An 18,813-nucleotide genomic window follows, 5' to 3' on the forward strand; every position below is an offset into this window, starting at 1 on the left:
AGTAACTGGTACGCTCATTATAAAACGCCAAACAGACGCTATTTTTTATTTTTCAAAAGCGTTTGATGTTGTTCCTCATAAAGAGTTATTACCAAAACTAAAGGCAATTGGCGTTCAACAGAAAGTAGTGGCATGTATTGAATCTTACTTAAGAGATAGAAAGCAGCGTGTTGCCTTAAATGGGAGTGTCTCCGAAGATTTGGATGTTTACTCAGGTGTTCCGCAGGGCTCGGTCCTCGGGCCTCTACTTTATTGGTATATTTAGTGATAATCATCTTTGCGCCGAACCACCAATCCAGATTAAACTATTCGCAGACGGTTGTGTTGTATACACAGCCATAAATAACCGAGATGACCAAATTAAATTGAACAATTTTTTACACTCCATTGATGCATGGTGCGCAAAATGGGGCTTAAGAATAAACACTTCCAAAACATCTTCCATTACGTTTAGCAACAAACAGAAGCCCCTTGACTTTACTTACTCTTTAGGTAACGTTACCATCAATAGAACTGACAAAGTTAAATATTTGGGCATTGCACTTGCCAGTAATTTCAATTGGGAGCCGCTTGTTGAAAATGTCTGTCGAGGTGAACTGCAGAAATTGTCGTTTTTGTAAAGGAAACTGCGTAATACACCTCCTGCAGTAAAACTAAATGCATACAAAGCACTAATACGACCAAAATTGGAGTATGCGTCGGTTATTTGGAGCCCTTGCCAACAATACTTGATTAACAAAATCGAGAGAGTGCAGAATTTAGCCTTACGGTTTATTTATTCTGTTTACTCCTGTCACTCTAGTGTGAGCAACTTACGTAATAGGGCCAACCTCAAAAATTTGAGCAGCGCTGGATAATATCTAGATTAACATTTATTTACCAGCTTTATCACCAGAACTTAAAGCTATCACGGGAACGATAGCTTCAAGATCCTTTCAAATGATCAGAGAGAACGCACCACAGTGAAACTATTAGACAGCCAGTCAGCCACATCAATGTTCGCAAGTTCTCTTTATTTCCTCGCGCAATTTATTATTGGAATCCGTTTTCTGAGGAGACAGTGAACTCCGCCTCGTTGGAATAATTTGTTCAATGTATTAGTAATACCAACTTTTGTTGAAATTCGAGTACAAGTGGTGTACACTCTGAGTTGATAATATTACCTTGTTGGAGTATTCATTTATGTCATCTATGTCCAGTGTATTGCCGTTTTTTTCACTTCTGTATGTATTATATCTTTGCAATTATGTCAAGTAATTAGTTTAAATTTAGTTCTCTTGTTTGTATTCTTAGTATCCACTCCTGCATGGGTCCGAGAAGGGCCTGCAGTATCTGTAAATAAAATAGAAAAATAATGATAAATCTCAGTATTGCTACTTAGTAATCAGGCATTCGCATATATACCCTCATAGGACTCTATGTACACCTATGGAGCGCATCGTGTTCCACGTTGCAGACCGAGGGACGTACAGATTTGCGAATGAAGTAGCCCTATAATGCTTACGCATTAAAAGCTGTTATCCTCGGACTACTTGTTTACCACATCAAGCAGTTATGTTGTGCCGCGTACCATGAAACACTTCTCAGTGCTTTACGAAGTCCTACACGAAAAAGGGGCGTTCATGCACCGCGAAGCAAGAAAAGCTACGAGGCCAGTATCATGCGAGTCTTTGCGCACGACGCCAGAGTAGCACAAGACACGCCGCCGGCGCCGCCTCTGGCTGTCAACGCGCAAGTAGCTCTCCTGGCGGCAGCATGCGGCGCGCCACGGAGCGCCGCCACGCTCGCGAAACCAGGAAACAATTTGTGCTCACTCAGAGGGAAGCTCATGACTTTTTGAAGCGAGTTCGGGATGCCTTAGAACACGCAGCTGTAAAGCTTCATATAAGAAGGAAGAAGAAGCATCTGCTTGCTGCGGCAGGGGAACGATGGAGCATATTTTATTACAATGTGGAGATATCCACACAGCGGTCAATTGAGGCACCACTGGACTCTTTGAAGCCCTTGGGGTGAACGAGAGCAGGGGTAAAGTAAGCATATCTGCAATAGAGATTAGTAAGAGGCGACTGGAAGATTGGTGGAAGAAAAAAAGGAAAACGACGAAAAACGGAGACGCACAAAAACAAAGTTTGCAATAGGGGGCCGGGAAATTTGTTTGTGGGAATTCATTGTGCGTTCTTTTTTTCTTTCCGTTTTGACCTAGCAGAGACATTATGCGGTATAATAGAAAGAGCTTGATGGCGCAAACCACAGCCCCGTTCCAAAAGGGATGCTCATAACATCCATCCATCCATCCATCCATCCATCCATCCATCCATCCATCCATCCATCCATCCATCCATCCCTCCATCCATTCATCCATCCATCCACCCACGCGCTTGTGTGTTTCCCCGAAGAGTTCGCGAATTGTTTATTGTGCATAATAATAAGGTTGCAAATGGGGATTATACATATATACAGAGTGAGGTTCCATAGCCAACAGACTGTATAGAGGACCTCCCATTACAAATGGATGGCATTTGCACATCTATTGCATGTCAGCCATCCACGGACCATTTCGCCGCCTAAGAAAGCTATTCGTTTACTTATATAGCATGTCCCACGGATCCACTTAGCTAGAGCCAAACATTAAAAATCTGCGCATGACATTTCGCTGGACAGAACCAAGGTAGTGTTGTTTTCCGTCGCGTGGAGATACGCAGCTTTCTTTTTGCATTCCGCCTAATTACATAATTTGTCTTACTTAGTTAATCAACTTCTGAAATATTATAAGTAGATGAAAAGTGTCAATGAGAACATTGTTAAGCAACATGAAAAATTCTCCCGACGCAGCTTTCTGTTGCTCAATAAGTGATACAAAAAGTGTTCTGCAAGCATGCAATAAGCCTGCGAATACGCAAAAAATTGCCGCGCGACTGGCCGCTCTATCCACTTTGAGGGTATTTGCGGGCTTCTCTTAAAAAAACGAGATGTATTTGAATTTCATTTCAAACTGTTTCTACAAGGGACATGTCACGGCCACGCAACAGCTCGAACACAGCAATTAACAGCTCACCGCAGGATCACACCGGGAGCTTTCCTCTTGCCGACTGCTAGAAAAGCGCGAACATGCGCACTTTGCGATAGAGAGATGCACCACGGATAGGTGGAAGGTCGTGTCGCCAAGTTAGCGCTTTGAGAGACATGTACCTCACAAAGAGCTTTCTTTCTTGTCCCTGTCTGTAGCTACACGGCGTACCTGCACGTGTGTCCAAAGCGAAGCCGGGGATAGCAAGAATTGGTATAATGAGCGAGGACGCATGCCTTACTGGGGACCTTCACCGCTGCATTTCTGTGAATGAGTATCGGTGGTGTTTTAGAGGATGTCGCATAGCTTTTATGACTGTTGCATGGCCTCATGAAGAACTTGCATGCTGTCATCCCTGCGCCAACTGCGTCTTGCGGTACAGTTCCTGGAGCTTCTGGGCTGGCTAGCGTGCGTGGCGACCGGGACCTACGTCAACCTGGTGACGGTGGCCTGGGAGGACGGCCGCTATCCGAGTCCTCTGTGGTCGAGCACTTACGCCGCTCTTCACCGGGTGCTGTGGGCAGCCTGTCTCGGCTGGGTGGTCTACGCTTGCGCCATCGGCAGGGGAGGTGAGAGGCGCTCAAGGAGTCGATATGCGATAGCAGGACGGGCGCGGCCCGTGGTTATCTCACTGAATACGTGAAAAGGCAACAGGTAGGAACTGCAATAAAGCAACGCGCATCGAATGTGTTGAACTGCCATTTCCGCGTGGGAGCAATATGAATGCCCAGTGATTGTTAATACTGGCTCAATATTGAAAGACTGGCTTGCACCTCCGTTAAAAGAACTTTCTAAAAACAAATCTCTTGTTTGAACTGGCAAAATTATTGAAGTCACGCGATGCAAAGCGGCTATGGTTAGTATGTCTCGGCAATGAGTAAGGCAGCTTCTATGGAAAATTAGCTTTCGGGTGTTCCGAAACTGTGTGCGTGGATATTTGTGAATATTGAGGACAAAAGAGAATAAATTGTGTTAAAAACAAATTCGCTTGACAGCATTTCAGTGAACAATTACGTGTATTTACTATGGATTTTTATTGTAATCTTATGCAAGATATATAGCGTGCATAATGTACGCAATGAAGAGGAGAGCGTTAAGATTGGTACTTCATAAATCCATCGCACCCCCCTTTCCCCGGTGCGAGGTAGCCACCTGGAGATATCTGGTTAACCGCCGTGTCTATATATATATATATATATATATATATATATATATATATATATATATGTATATATGTATATATATATATATATGTATATATATATATATATATATATATATATATATATATATATATATATATATATATATGTATATATATATATATATGTATATATATATATATATATATATATATATATATATATATATCAAATACATGTTCAGCCTCCTTCGTCCTTTCGTATATACGAGTAGTACGAAGTGACCACAGCTTTTGCCAGGCTAGTTTGACACGGTTATTACTTGTCTTTAATGCAGTATGCTTCTCCAGAAAAAGAATCCAAGAATGGTTATGATAAAACAAAATTTCAGTTAACCCAAAATGAAAAGAGTGATTTTTTTAAGCGACGATAACTTGTAATGCATGGGTTAAAATCTAGGAACTTGATACATAACAATTACTTTCGTCTTGAACATTTAGTATCAATTAACATTTTTCTAGCGAGCATGTGTGTTAGCACGAGCGCTTGACAATATACTGTTGTTCAGTTTTATATTGCTGACTACTGTACATTAATTCATGCTTCGTTGCTCCTTGATGCATCTATTCCAGAAGTCAACTACGTTTTTGACGTACAGTGGACTTCCTGCAGCGTTTGAAAACAACAGCAGTAATTGAAGAATATTGCGTATATGTTAGAAATGAACGAGTCCAACAAGTTCACTCTGCAGGAAATTCTTTATTGGAGAAACCAGTGAAGATTTCATGTGATAGTCTGTATTTTCTTTAATATTTAACTGTTCGCATAGCTATTCGTCAAATAATACATAAGCTTTAACGAAGTTTAAATGCTTCGTCGTGCAAACGCACCGAAATTCAGAGCAGTTCCCGACCAAATCACAGTGCTGTTGATGTTAAATCAAACTTACTAAATTCGCTTTACCATTATTATCTATTAAATAAGTCTGTATAATTCGATGCTGAAAGCGCCCTTCTTGAAGCTGCAATGTAGTTCGAGTAGCCAGAACGTTTGTGTCTTTCAAGTATGTATTTTTTTTTATAAGTAGGCAATATAATAAACGTTTTGCAAACGTGAGAATCTGACTTGGTTTCCGAATGTCCATTAACGGAGTATCCGGGACCAATTTTTTGTCGCTCTCAGCTGCTGCCACAAAACTTAGTTGCAGAAAACAATTCAGTGCTAGGGCAGCCGTTTCGGGACCGACCTTGCCAAAGTTAGCTGCAACTCATATTTGCTCGTAACGTTTCGAAGCCTTATCGCAGTGCTGAGATGACAACTAGTTTAAAGCTGTGGTGATGGATAACATGTTGTTTATCTGAAAGCACATATTATACAGGTGAAACTTTTGCTTTCTCACTGTTTTAATTTGTGGCAGAAATGTTTGTAGAGTTATTGTTCTTAAAAAACACCGTACTCGTTATTATCCATTATTCTGCTACCTATTTCTTCAAATGGCCTCTCCATAAGGATCTTAAAGGTTGAGCTCAAGTAAAAGCTTTAGGTATTTTTTCGAGGAGGGCTTACGTCACCATGAAAATGTTCAATTTCGCTACTGCATAGTTGGGTGAACATCATACTTGCACAATTATAATTATTGTTTATTTACGCAGGGATCATCAACACCATCCTTTCTTGGAAACCTCTAGTTCCTGTTAGCCGTATCTCGTTCACTATTTATGTCGTACACATATACGTTATTTACCTCAAGTTGTGGACCATTCGGGAACGATTGAGCCCCGACCATTTCCATGTGGTAAGTACCTAACTGTGCTCACGTCGCTTTGAGTTAGGGCTACAGGCAGCGCAAAACAAGCGGCAAGATAGAAGAAGGTCCAAATTCCACCAGAATATAATGTGAAAAAGACATGAAAAATGCAAGAACGTAGCTGAGGAAAGTCATGCGCAATGTGCAAATAGACAAAGCGACAGGGTGCAACATTCGATAGTATCCGCGTAGGCCTATAAGCATTAAGAAATAGAAATTTAGCTTGATATTGCTTTTTAATGAAGCATATTGGTTCCGAATCCTCCTAAATAACAAAAGCATGCGCGGTTATCTAAAATATCACACTGAGATGTCCTACAGCATTTTCACGGGTAGGAAGTTGTGGTTGCCTAAGCACTGTTGTAAGTTTCTTGAAATGACTTTTGCCGCACCCAGGAGACTAACTAAATTAAGCCGAAAGCTGTTTAGAGAATATTGCTGAAGAATTCAGTGTTTGATATGAGTATTATCAAGCAGAATGTACGAAATAGCCGTCAGTTACGTCTGAATTTTGTCAGTATACAAAAAATTCAGCGTTTGAATATTTCCGTTTGAGTACGCCCAAAAAAAAACACTTTGTACCAAAATTGGGTTGCATAATGTGAGAAGTTGTTATCCTGAAATTAAATTAGATGTTTTTCATTTCATTTATTCTCGAGAAGAAAGAAATATCAAGCTGTGAAATGCAGAGGTATGATTGAGCTGGTGTGTACATATGCTAGTTCTACTGAGTATACATGCATTAGGCGCCTATGGCACAGGTAATCTGCCTGCGCCTTGCATTCCAGCATATGGAGAGAGCAGTGTTGTCAGTTTTCAAGGTTTACATACAGCGGCACGTTTACGGACGTCGTCGCCATATAAAATCCTATTCCACAGCTTGGTGACAATTACGCTCAGTCTCCTTGAAAGAAAACCAGGCTTGAATATTGATTTGATTCCTTCTCAACACTCATTTGGCAGATATAACAACAAGCACAATACATAAAGTAGTCACAGATAACGGTTGTTTCGAGGTGTGTCCTACGCATTGGAAGGAGTATGTTTTGAGGCTAAATTCGAAGACTTCAACATATTGCTATGCGCGGTTGAAGGTGTGGCTCACGGAAATCTTCACTCGTCCCAGAAATTGTGGTTGGTCGTCCAGGACGCTGCTGCTGCAGCGTTCTTGAAATGAAAGAGTGTGATGTTTCTTCCTTTTTTTTCTTTGCCTGACTCCTGAAACGTACAGTTCATGTCGGCCATCTCCAACTTCGTGGTGGCCGTAATACTGGGCTTCGTGGCGTCTGTGGTGGTCGAAAAGCCCATCGTCTGGTTCTGGGACAACGTGACCGGCTCACACAAGCCGCCCCATGTCAGTCAGCACGTTGTGACCAAGCAGCCGCCGCAAGGAACTGCAAGTCCGGCCACGAACGGTGTCAAGAAGGAGCCCGTGTAGAAGCAATTCTGTGACCTACTCAATAGTGCTTGAACAGTGTGCAGCTGTGGTGCTACTGTGGATGTTTCGGGTTTTGCCTTTTTTTTGCTCTCAGTGGACGTCACAACGCCTCTATGTGCAAGGCGCCAAGTACTCGACATGCCAATCGCATTGTGTTTAGAGAAAAATCAAGAAAAATAAATGAAGCGGATGCTCCAGACTGCACCAACAAACGCCCACATTTCACAAATATGTGTATTGCGCGCGCTCTGCTTCATTTCCTTTCGAACTTCAGCAACATCAAGCCCACTGAACACCTTAAAGCTTTACACAGCTCAAACTATAGGAAACACGGGTTACAGTATGAGAAGACGGTCACGCCATGTCATTGTACCTTGGAATGTTGACAAGCAGAAGTATTCCCTTAAGTTGCTGAGGAGCATCTCTCACGCGAAGTTCCCCGGACGCCGTTCTTTACGGAGTGCGATAACACTTAAGGTGGTCCGTGTTGTCGAAACACTTATAGTGCAGTCGGCGTTGTCTATGGTGGTGCGTCGTGCTTTAACGCGCCACAAATTATTCCCCATATCGTAAGATGCGACAATATGCATCGCAAGCATTCACGTCACTCAGAAGTATCCCACCAGCATAGAAGCTGCGAACGACCCCTACGATTTTCGACCATATCTGCAAACTTTGCAGTTGCAGGTAACTTGTTTGCAAATACCCTCGCGTAAAATCCTTTTTGAGGTTGCGATGAACAGATGGAGGGTTTAGATGTGCGTTACATGTTTGCCACCAGTGTTTCATTGCATAACCTTGAATGGAGTAATATACTATAGAAATCGCGCTCGCTCGTAACCCAGTACGACATAGCACTTAACGTGGCTACATCATCTGTAATTCCATTGTATTTACGATACCACCTATTGTTACAAACAGGATCATTCTATTGGTTTGTAAATTTATTCGAAATCTTTACCTCCGTATTTATTATATTGGTTCTTGTGAACAGAAAATTTCTTGCGAGCATAGTATTGTACTGAAAGTATGCTACTTTATTGGCCGGACGCATCTACTTGCCTTAGGCACGTTCCTTTCCACATTACGCGACACGCTTTATATAACTTGACATGAAAACACGATAGGATGGGATAGGAATAAAGTGTGTGCTGAGAGATTTTTTTAGATGCTGCCATAACGTGCTCAATTACAGCTTTAGACATTCTTACTTATCTTTGTCTTCTAACGTGTTTGTATGTGTCGCATTTCAATTATATTAAAATACTGTTACACTGCATTTTCTCAGTTTAGCTTTTCTCATCGTGAAGCACTTTTTCTTAGCAGTGGCGAGATACTAAGACATATCAGAACTGAATAAGCGCTGGCACGATTACGCAGTATTTGGATCAGAGCGAGGGGGTAGTAAAGCTGGAGTATCATTGCGGTCAACTGACCCGCCGCGTTTGCTTAGCGGCTATGGGGTTGCGCTGCTAAGCACCAGGTCGCGGGATGGAGTCCTGGCCACGGACGCTGCATTTCAATTGGAGCGGAATGCGAAAACGCCCGTGTATTTCGTTTCACGCGCCCGTTGAAGTGCGCCAGGTGGTCGAAATTTGCGTAGTCTCCGCACTACGACGTCCCTCATAACCAGATCGTAGTTTTGACACGTAAAATCTCGTAATTTTTTATGTTTAATTGCTATTTGTTTAAACTGCCAGAAAATGAATATGTTGACGTTTTCGGAGTGTTGGGGGGGAGGAATAAGAGACGGAGAAGTTTTAACTTATATAAAAATGAAAGACGTCCGTTCGCTTAGAGCGCATCAAGAAGACTCCTTTATTTTTGACTAGAAGGTATGGGAAAGGGAAGAGAGTAGAGAGACGGGAAAGTCATAATACACCGTGACAAACAGGCATTCTTGCACCCCGTTCCTGCAAGAACCCGCTCCACACCTCAAAGGCACCACCGCACCGCCGGTCGCTGTTCGCCGATCGCGCCCGCCAGTAATGCATGCAGTTTGAGGGGTATCAAGTGTCCGGCGCCTCTGGGGGGGAGGGGGTCCTCCTTGCCACATCCTCAGCGGCCACCAGCGCGGGGGCGAGGGGAGGGGCTTTGGCTCGAGAATGGAGGATATACAACAACCTACCCCGGACGAGCGAGCCATTATTGAGCTCAGTGATCCACTATCTCCAAGGGATACAGCAGCTGTATCGGTCGCTTCACCTCGGTTCCCCCACTTATTACCAGTTTGCAGGACCGCACCCTGCCGTCTCTACCCTCATATGTTTCCTTAATCCTGGCGGTCTTCCACATGTGGCGTTTCAAGCGGTATTCCCTCAGGAGCACCAAGGCGCCTTTGTTCAGATCAATCGATGTCGTCGGTTCGCACATATGTGCCGATGTGAGCTCCAATAAGTATCTTTCCGCCACCGTCTCCAGAAACCATCGGTCATGGCAGTCCAGCGTCGGGAGAGGTGCATGCCACCGTCGGGAATTTCTTCCGGCAGCAGGTGTGCAGGAAGGGTCGTCAACTTTCTTCCGACAAGGAACTGCGCCTGTGACAGGGGTTCTGGCTCTTGAGCATCATCATATATGAAAGTCAACGGGCGTGAGGTGATCACGGCCTCCACCTCATAAAGAACGGTGGTCAGTTCTTCGAAACTCAAGTTGCTCCGACCTAACACCTTTCGCAATGCTACTTTCACATATCGCACCATCCTCTCCCAGAATCCGCCCGAACAAGCTACCCGTTCAACAATAAACTTCCATCCGATCTGGTTTTCAGGAAAGTACGACTGCAGTTCATCGACTTGCAATAGCATGAACATGGCCTTTAGATCTCTGGCTGCACGCTTGAATGTGAGCGCGTTGTCCGAATAAGCCGTCGAGCAAATTCCACGGCGTGCCAGCAAGCGTGTAAAGGCCAAGAAGAAGGCTGTAGCTGAAAGGTCGCCGACGAGCTCTCAGCTACAGCTCAGCTCTCGACGAGGTGGATGGCACGTGTCACAGAGCAGGTGAAAATAGCGATGTAGCATTTTTTGTTGTCGCGTGACTGTTCACAAATCAAGGGCTCGGCAAAGTCGATGCCAACGATGTCGAACGGGTAAGCCTTTGTCACTCTGTCAGATGGAAGTGACGCTACTGGCTGCGTAGATGGAGGGCAACTTTGCTGTGACAGACGAGCACCGCTTGATAACTTTTTTATGGCCTGACGCCTTCGGATAATCCAACACGATTCTCGCAGCTGTTCTAGAGTATCGCGTACGCCCGTGTGCAGAATTCTCAAGTGTTCCTTCCGTATGAGCAGTGACGTGAGGGGGTGATTGCCAGGGAGAACGCTGGGATCCTTAGTCTCTTCGTTGTTATCACTGAATTGGAAGCGTCCACCAACTCGCATGAGGCCCTCTTTGTCGAAGTACGGGTTGAAAGGCAAAACAGGAGAGTTCTTGTGCAGTGGTCTTCGGTTCTTCAGGTTTGAATTGTCGTCGCTGAACGCATCTTCGTCTTAAGCTTTAGCCAACCAGTATCTTTCGGCGGCGATTACTTCTTCAGCTCGTAATGGGCCGATCGTATTTCCTTCTTTGGTGTGTCAGTTGTCGACAAAGCGGCGGACCCACGCGGTTATCGTACGACTCTGTTGAATTAACTATAATTATCAACATTGAAAATTGGCATGGATGACGATGGTACTATGGGCATCACCGCCACCTTTCACTCTTCCATTTGGCACTCCCCAACCATCGAGCTCAGCTCACTTAACGTTGGCCAACGCGTGTCATCCTCCTGAAGCCAACGGGGTCATTTCCACCGCAATTTGCTTTCCCGCAGGGCTGATAGGAGAATGTGCGGGTGATTAGGTCAGCGGGGTTGTCTGAACCTGGGCAGTGTTTCGAATCCCTGGGATCTGTCAGCGTTTGAAACTCTGAGACATGATTTGCCACGAAGGGCTTCCATCTGGCAGTGTTTCCCTTGATCCCAGTACATAGCTTCTGTAGAGTCAGTCCAGAGGGATGCAATGTCCACTCAGGCTCAGTGGATCAGTCCACTCAGGCTGCAATGTTTCAGGCAAGGGATCGTCCAACCAATTCCCAACTCCCGCAACTTCTGGAACATTACCTTTACGCATAATATTGTGGGAGCAATAAATCCAAAAGGGTCGAAAATTCTTGCCGACACCTGCAGCACAAATCTCTTGTTTTCGGCTCTTGCGGAGAGGTAGTCGATGAGTGAAGTTAGGTTGTATTTAAAGTGGTCAGCCTGAGCATTCCAACTTACTCCCAATACCTTTGTAGCTGCAGCATGTCCAGCATCAGCGTTCGTTCTTTCCACATTGCCATTCTCTAAGAAGTTGACGAGATCGTGGTCGTTCGACATCCACTTGTGTAGCAGCAGCCCTGCTTGAGATAATATATCTTTTGATTCCTGGCACAAGACCTTGTCAAGGCTGCCAACCCCAGGTACCAGGTCTCCCACGTAATGATGCTTACAGAGGATGGCCGCAGTTTCAGCATACCGTTCCAGCAGGCGTTCAAGTTGATGCTGCAACTTTGCAGCCAAGAGAAATGGGCTCGACGTGACACCGGCACGCGAGTCTTCCGATAGGTCACCAAGGCTGGAAGTTCTTAACGTTCCTTTGGCGTCATAGAGCACCAGAGGAACTGCACAGCGTTCCGATCGCTCTCTGATAGTGGTATTTGGAGAAAGGCCTTTTCAATATGCGCAACGATGGCCATGTTGTAGGTGCGGAAATTGATCAGCAGATCAATGAGCTCTGGGTTATGGTTTAGGCCACTTTCCAAAACATTGTTCAGTGAGAGGCCATTTTACCACTTGATGATGCATCGAATACTACCCTCAGTTTTGTCCTCTGGCTTTCGGGACGAACACCTACTTGATGTGGCACATAGTACACCGGACCTTCCGACGTGCCGTAATTCTTGCTGACTGGCTCTGCATAGGCCTTTTTTATGTTGTCTCTTCTGCAGGCGTCGTATTGCCTAATCAACGAATCTCCTTCCAAGAGGCGCGTTGTCTGTCCTTTAAGACGCCTTGCTGTGCACTCGTAGTTGTCGCCAAGCTCGTAAACCATCGAATTCCGAGGGAACGACACCTTATAGCGCCTATTCTAAATTTTGGTGGTTTCTTTATAGTGCTGAAGGACTGCGTTCTCGTGACGAACTGGCTCATGTTCCTTGATACCAATGTGCTCGAGCTCCCAGAAAGACTTTAGCTGTGCTGATATTTCCTCGTCAATTTGTTCACTATCTCCTATCCGTGTCACATCAGCAGCCGAGGAGCAGACTCCTGTTCACTTCCTTGTGCGGACCTTGCCCTGGACTATCCATCCGAATACAGTCTCCACTGCCATCAGTTTGGAGCTGAGACTCTTAGTGGATCCCGTGACAATTTCCCAGTAATGATCAGCGCCTATCAAAAGGTCAATATTTTCACTTTCGCCACCCTGCGATGCGTCTGCGACTTGGAAGTGAAATTCGGAAAGTTGAAGTAGAACAGTATTTGATTGAGTAGCCATGATATCTGCACAGATGGAAGGAACTTGAGCGCTTCCACTCGCACCCCTTTCCGTCGTACTGCCTTCTAAGCCAAAGCTCCAATCGACGCGTTTTTGTGCGTGTTGTGGGTGATTGCTCACCAAAGGCAAATATCTTAAGCTCCTCTTCCCCAAGCATATTTAACTGCAGCTTTTTGGATAGGCTGCGATGGATGAAGGTTCGCTGACTGCCACCATCGAGGAGAAGCCTGACAAGTGTACGTTCATGTGGACCCTCTGTCCAAGCTCGCGCTGCCTGTAGGAGAAACTGCTGCTCTCAAGTGCACATCAAGTTATCTACCGTGCCTAATGAGGACTTCAACATCGTGGCTTGCTCAATCACCGGTGACGAAGATACATTCCCTTCATCCGTGTTGCGGTGTCTGTTAAAGTAAGGGTCGCACAGTGTCGTTAAAAATCTGCCCTTCTAATGCGCACACCTGAGCCACTTAACTTTACGGCATTCTCTTGCCGCATGCCCCCGTGTTGTGCACCAGAAACACTGATTGTCACGCTTCAGCACCTCTCTCTTATCCGGCACCAGACATCTTTGCGTTGGAGTTGCTGGTCTTATGGCCGTTCGAATTACAAAATAGACATCCTATGCTGTCCTTGATCGTGGTGTGCAGTGCCGCTGCAGTAGGCATGTTCGCCGCTTTAATGTTCCTGTTGCGCCTTTCCTTTACCAGGAAACGCGCAACAGGAAAGGACGAAAGGAGCAACAGGAAAGGTGTTTCGGCTCCCTCTATGATCTCGCGCGTCGCAACCTCTTTACTCAAAAAACGCAGAAGCTCCTGCAGCTCACTTTCCTTGTTCGTAGCCTCGTTTTTTCGTTGGTATTCCAGACGAAGGTCGGCAGGCACCGCTTTTTTTATTACGGTCAGTAACAAAGTTCCATAAGTGCCATCACTCACGACTAAAGAAGTTAGGCGGCGTGCACCTGTCTACTTCGTCGACGAGGCTGCGCAGTTGACCGAGATTCCCTGAGTCACGCACTGGTTTGATGTTAAGTAGCCGGGACATGTGGTCGTGTATAATTACTTCCTTGCGAGAGAGCAACATTGTAGTTGCCTTCCGAGAAGTCAACTCCTGCTACCGCAGCCGCCGCCTTTCTTGTGAAGTAGCTGTTGAGGTACTTTAATTTGTCTACGTTTGAGAGGTTCTGGTTAGCGTTGATTGTCGACTCAAACTGACTCCAGAACCCTTGCCAGTCTCGAAGCTCTCCGTTGAATTTGTTGATTTCGACTTTCGGCAGCTTTACGGTGGGGCGTATTTGCGAATCGTTTGCGCTAGATTCTTTTTGATCTGAGGAGTTTAGTGTGCAATCTCATGAAGCATTTGTGCAGCTAAAGTCGCGTAGCATGCGTTGTACCTTTGTTTTTGCCACGCTGATCTTTTCTCTGTACATTTCGGAGCATACAACTTCCTCTTCGAAAGCTTCACCTTCAACGCCTTTTTCTATCTCCGGATCTAGCTCTTTCAGTGAGTACTCTTTAAGAGAAAGAAGATTTATTTTTTTTCCAGCTCACCGATTGAAGCGCTACCGTCCACGGGGGATGCTTCGTTGAGCAGCTTGGTTGTAGATGTTCGCACCATGGCCCTCCTTCGCTTCATTCTGTTGATGTCCATCTTTTGACGTCCCTATTCCCGGGTTTCGGCACCAAAATGTAGTGGAATAAGAGACGGAGAACTTTAACTTATGGAAAAATGACGGACGTCTGTTCGCTTCGAGCGCAGCAAGAAGACTCCTTTATTTTTTACTAGAAGGTATGGGGAAGGGTGGAGAGTAAAGATAAGGGGAAAGTCATCATAATACACCGTGCCACACCGGCATTCTTGCACCCCTCATGTGCAAGAACCCGCTCCACACCTCGAAGGCACCACCGCACCGCCGGTCGCTGTTCGTAGATCGCGCCCGCCAGTAATTCACGCAATTTGAGGGGTATCAAGTGTCCGGCGGCTCTCGGGGAGAGTCCTCCTCGCCAAATCGTCGGCGGGCTCTAGCGCGGGGAGGGGGGGGGGGCGTTTGGCTGTAGAATGGAGGATATACAACAAGTATATCAGGTAAATTTTATATTGTTTTTTCCTGTACGATAAGTCGAGCACCTTCTGAAATTCACCATCGATTTCAGCAATCGAATCAAAACGGTGACCTTTGAGGTCTCTTTTTTTATTTTCGTAAAAAGCGATCTCAGCGGTAGCCAAATCTGGAAATCTTTCACGTCGATAATAGTCGCTCGGGGCGAAACTAATTGGATGCGTGGGTCGCCGAGACGAAGCAACAGTGTTCGCACTGAAAACGTTCAATTTCCCCATGACCCGAAAAAAAGCTCATGCTTGACAAAAGTGCTTGTTCATTGTCTTTTTTTGCATTCACTGCATTGGGCAAAGGAAATTTGTCCTAAATGGCCATGATACTTGTACTGCACAACAGCGGAATAAAGAAGGACCTGAAGGACGGAGCCAAGCGCTGACTTCCAAATAAAATTTATTTTCTTGAAGAAGATGTATATATATATTGATAGGTGTAATTACTTATCAGGTTTGCAGTGACTGTTTTGTCCCACTAACAAGTTAGTCTTATCGCTCAGCGAAAGACGCACCGGCATTATTTGGAACTTAATATCGTTGATTCTGCCTGTTGCGTATGTTCTCGCCGCATGTTGTTTAATCAAAATGCGTGCGCGATATGAACTCTGTAGTACTTTCCGGAAGGCACGCATGCACCAGCAATTACTCTAGAACCTTCGACGAATCATGTGTAAAGCCGATGCGCTTGACCCTCAGGTCAGAGTTTCGACGATCGCCGACTTCTCTCACCGCGGTCGTTATGCTTACGCATTACTTGTTCTGCTGGATACGTGTTCGCCCAATAAAGAGTTAAATTTGGTCTCTTGGAAACCCGAATACAACTATTCATCATGAAACTACTCAACTACTATTCATCACTCGATAACTCGGGCAAGGACCCCTCAAGGCCATTCCAAATGGCAATTGTATGTGGAAAAAAAGGAAAACTTAAAACAATCAATCTATGCATTCAAAGGAACAACGTTGAGACGATGACTTCTTCCGGTGGGCCGAGAAGAAGGGCTAGTGAAAACAATAGGGGCACTGACATAAGTTTTCCCATGACCAATTTTATGTAGCAGAACAACACGGCCACAAGTACGTCTATCGGCCGGAGGCTTTAGTAGCAGCTTACTAGCATGTGATGTCGGTGGGAAATGGTGGTGATAACGATTATATATAAACCTTATGGCTTTTTTCTGAATAGGCTAAAGCATGTCTACCTCTTTGGAATGATGTGGCGACCACACTACCGACGCGTATTCAAGTAGAAGCCTTATTAGTGATCTGTATGCCGTTAATTTAAATTCTTTAGTTGCATCTCGTGAGTTGCTTTTAACAAAAGCCAGTTTACTCAACGCCTTGTTGGTTATACAGTCAATGGGAGCATGCCATTTCAGATCAGGGGAGAAAGTAGCACCAAGGTATATGAACGTGTGGATGCTTGCAAGCTTGTGCGCTTCATTAAAATATGTAAATTTTAATGGTTGTTTTTATTCGAAAAAGACATTCATACGGTTTTCTTAAAATTAAGTAACATTTGCCATGTTCTGCTCCATTCGCAAAAACGGGCGAAGATTTCATCCAGCTCAAAATGCTCATGATTACTAGTTATAGTAAAATGAAGGACACATTCATCAGCATATCGTCTTGACAGAAGCGCCCGCAATCGCTTCAACGACATCATTTTCATAGACAACGAACAGTAGGACCAAAGAGAGACCGTGCGGTACACTGGATGTAACGTTGACACGAGATGAGTGAACATGGGTAAATGAAAGAAACTGGGTTCTTGTACTTAGGTAGTCCTGTATCCAACCTAGTAGTTTATAATCAATAATTATTGCCTTGAGTTTAATGAGAAGTTTTTTATGACACACTGTGTCAAAAGCTTTACTGTAATCAATGAAAATGGCATCAAGCTGTCCTCTAAGGTTAAGCGTGGATACAATATCATGGGAGAATTCTAGTTGTGTTACCGTCGAGAATCCAGAACGGAAGCCATGTTGCGCATACGAAAGAACATTATGTGCAGATAAGTACTCTATGATATATTTATTAATAATGTGTTCCAATAGTTTGCAAGATGTTGATATTAAAGAAATTATTCTGTAGTTAGGCATTACCAGCTTATTACCGTCTTTGTAAATGGGAACAAGCTTAGCACATTTCCAGAGTATTTGAACAGTAGATGATTCTACAGACTTTGAAAAAAATAGGGATAAGTACCGAGAGCTCCATACAGAATATCGTCGTAAAAACATATCTAGTATATTGTCTGGCCCAGTACTTTTCATAGTATCAATCTTCAGTATAAGATTATGTACACCAGTTGAAGTGATTACCATACTAGAAAAAGGTGACGACGAAAGAACACTGCAAAACGTGGGGGAGCGTCCCTCATCACAGGGGAACACTGATTTAAAGTAATTATTAAAGGCTTCAGTGATGCTAAGATTATCTGAGCATGGTTGATTGGCAATAATGAATGAAGGAGAGCTCTGACTTGGTGGACTGATGGTTCGCGAGAACTTTGACGGTTTGTCTGTAATAAACTATGACAAAGTGCTATTAAAATAGAAACTTTTCGCATTTGACATAGCAGATTTAAATTGTTTTTAAGTGTGGGCAATACTGAAGCTTTCATTGGATTGTTTGCATAGGGTTGTTTGCGGAGACTGCTGATGCGGCCAATTAGGTGTATGATTTCACGCGTGTACCACTGGTGCATGGGATTGCGCTTTACACACTTGGTTGGAATGCAATCAGTTATTCGTTGACTGACAATAGAGCAAAAACGATTTACTAACACGTTAACAGAGGAATGGTTCGCGCAACTGAAAAACTCATCAAAAGGGCATGCGAGTAACTCAGTTATGCAGTTGTCGTCAGCACACTCAAAGTTCAATACTGCCTGATGTAAAGGAAGCTTAGGCATAGTTGCTAAATTCAAATAAACAATGAGCCTCTGATGGTCCGACAGGCCTTCAACAATATTACAAGCTTAACCACTTTGTCTAAGTTTCTCATTTATGAAAACAAGATATAAGATTGAGCTTTCACGGGTTGCGGAATTCACAATTTGCGTCAGATCGAAAAAATAGTCATGTTAATCAAGTAATCACAAATTAATTTGTGACGGCCACTTGCAGATAGCGTTGGCCAATCTATGCCAGGGGTGTTGAAATCACCAGAACATAACATTTTACAACAGCTAAGTTTGGGTTTGGTTATATAATCGGTAAGATCAGAAAAGACACTAAAATCCGTGTCAGAGGGTCGAGAAATAGCCTCTGCAGCGAAAGTGAAACCACAAAGCCTGATTTTGCACCGTACAGATTCGCAGTTAGGAACGTTAGGCAGTACTGTAAACTGAATGTCTTGGTATACATAGAGTGCCACACCGCCACCGCGCCGGCCACTTCTATCTTTCCTGCGCACTCTGTAACCTGCTGGTAAAATTTCAGAATCTAAGATGGGTTCACCAAGCCACGTTTCAGTCACGCAAATCACAGAAGGATGATAAAATGCAGTGAAGTGAAAAATGTCTTGAATTTTGTTAAGAAGACTGCGGACATTAACGTTTACCAATGAGAAATTAGTATCGTAACAGTAAATTTTCATATACTGCAGAGGTTTGCTTTTTGGATTTATTGATTCAATCACCTGCTTCATTCAGCACATAGCGTACATTGTCTATCAGCAAGGAATCATACTGGAGACGAACCGTAGATGCATTTGTCCTTTGATTTACAG

The 18,813-nt window shown here is 44.3% G+C and overlaps 1 protein-coding gene across 3 annotated transcripts in view; it reads left to right on the top strand.

Moving 5' to 3' along the window:
• Nucleotides 1-8,733, top strand: part of LOC142566836 (nose resistant to fluoxetine protein 6-like) — a 231,487-nt gene extending 222,754 nt beyond the window's left edge. For all 3 annotated transcript variants that reach the window (XM_075677736.1, XM_075677735.1, XM_075677734.1), the window contains exons 13-15: nt 3,450-3,636; nt 5,862-6,004; nt 7,248-8,733. In XM_075677736.1, coding sequence (XP_075533851.1) covers nt 3,450-3,636; nt 5,862-6,004; nt 7,248-7,454 — 537 coding nt within the window. In that variant the 3' untranslated portion in view covers nt 7,455-8,733. The remainder of the gene's footprint in view (nt 1-3,449; nt 3,637-5,861; nt 6,005-7,247) is intronic.
• The last annotated feature ends 10,080 nt before the right edge of the window (nt 8,734-18,813 follow it).

The sequence above is a fragment of the Dermacentor variabilis genome, unplaced genomic scaffold, assembly GCF_050947875.1.
Source record: "Dermacentor variabilis isolate Ectoservices unplaced genomic scaffold, ASM5094787v1 scaffold_13, whole genome shotgun sequence".
In the NCBI taxonomy this organism is placed as follows: Eukaryota; Metazoa; Arthropoda; class Arachnida; order Ixodida; family Ixodidae; genus Dermacentor; species Dermacentor variabilis.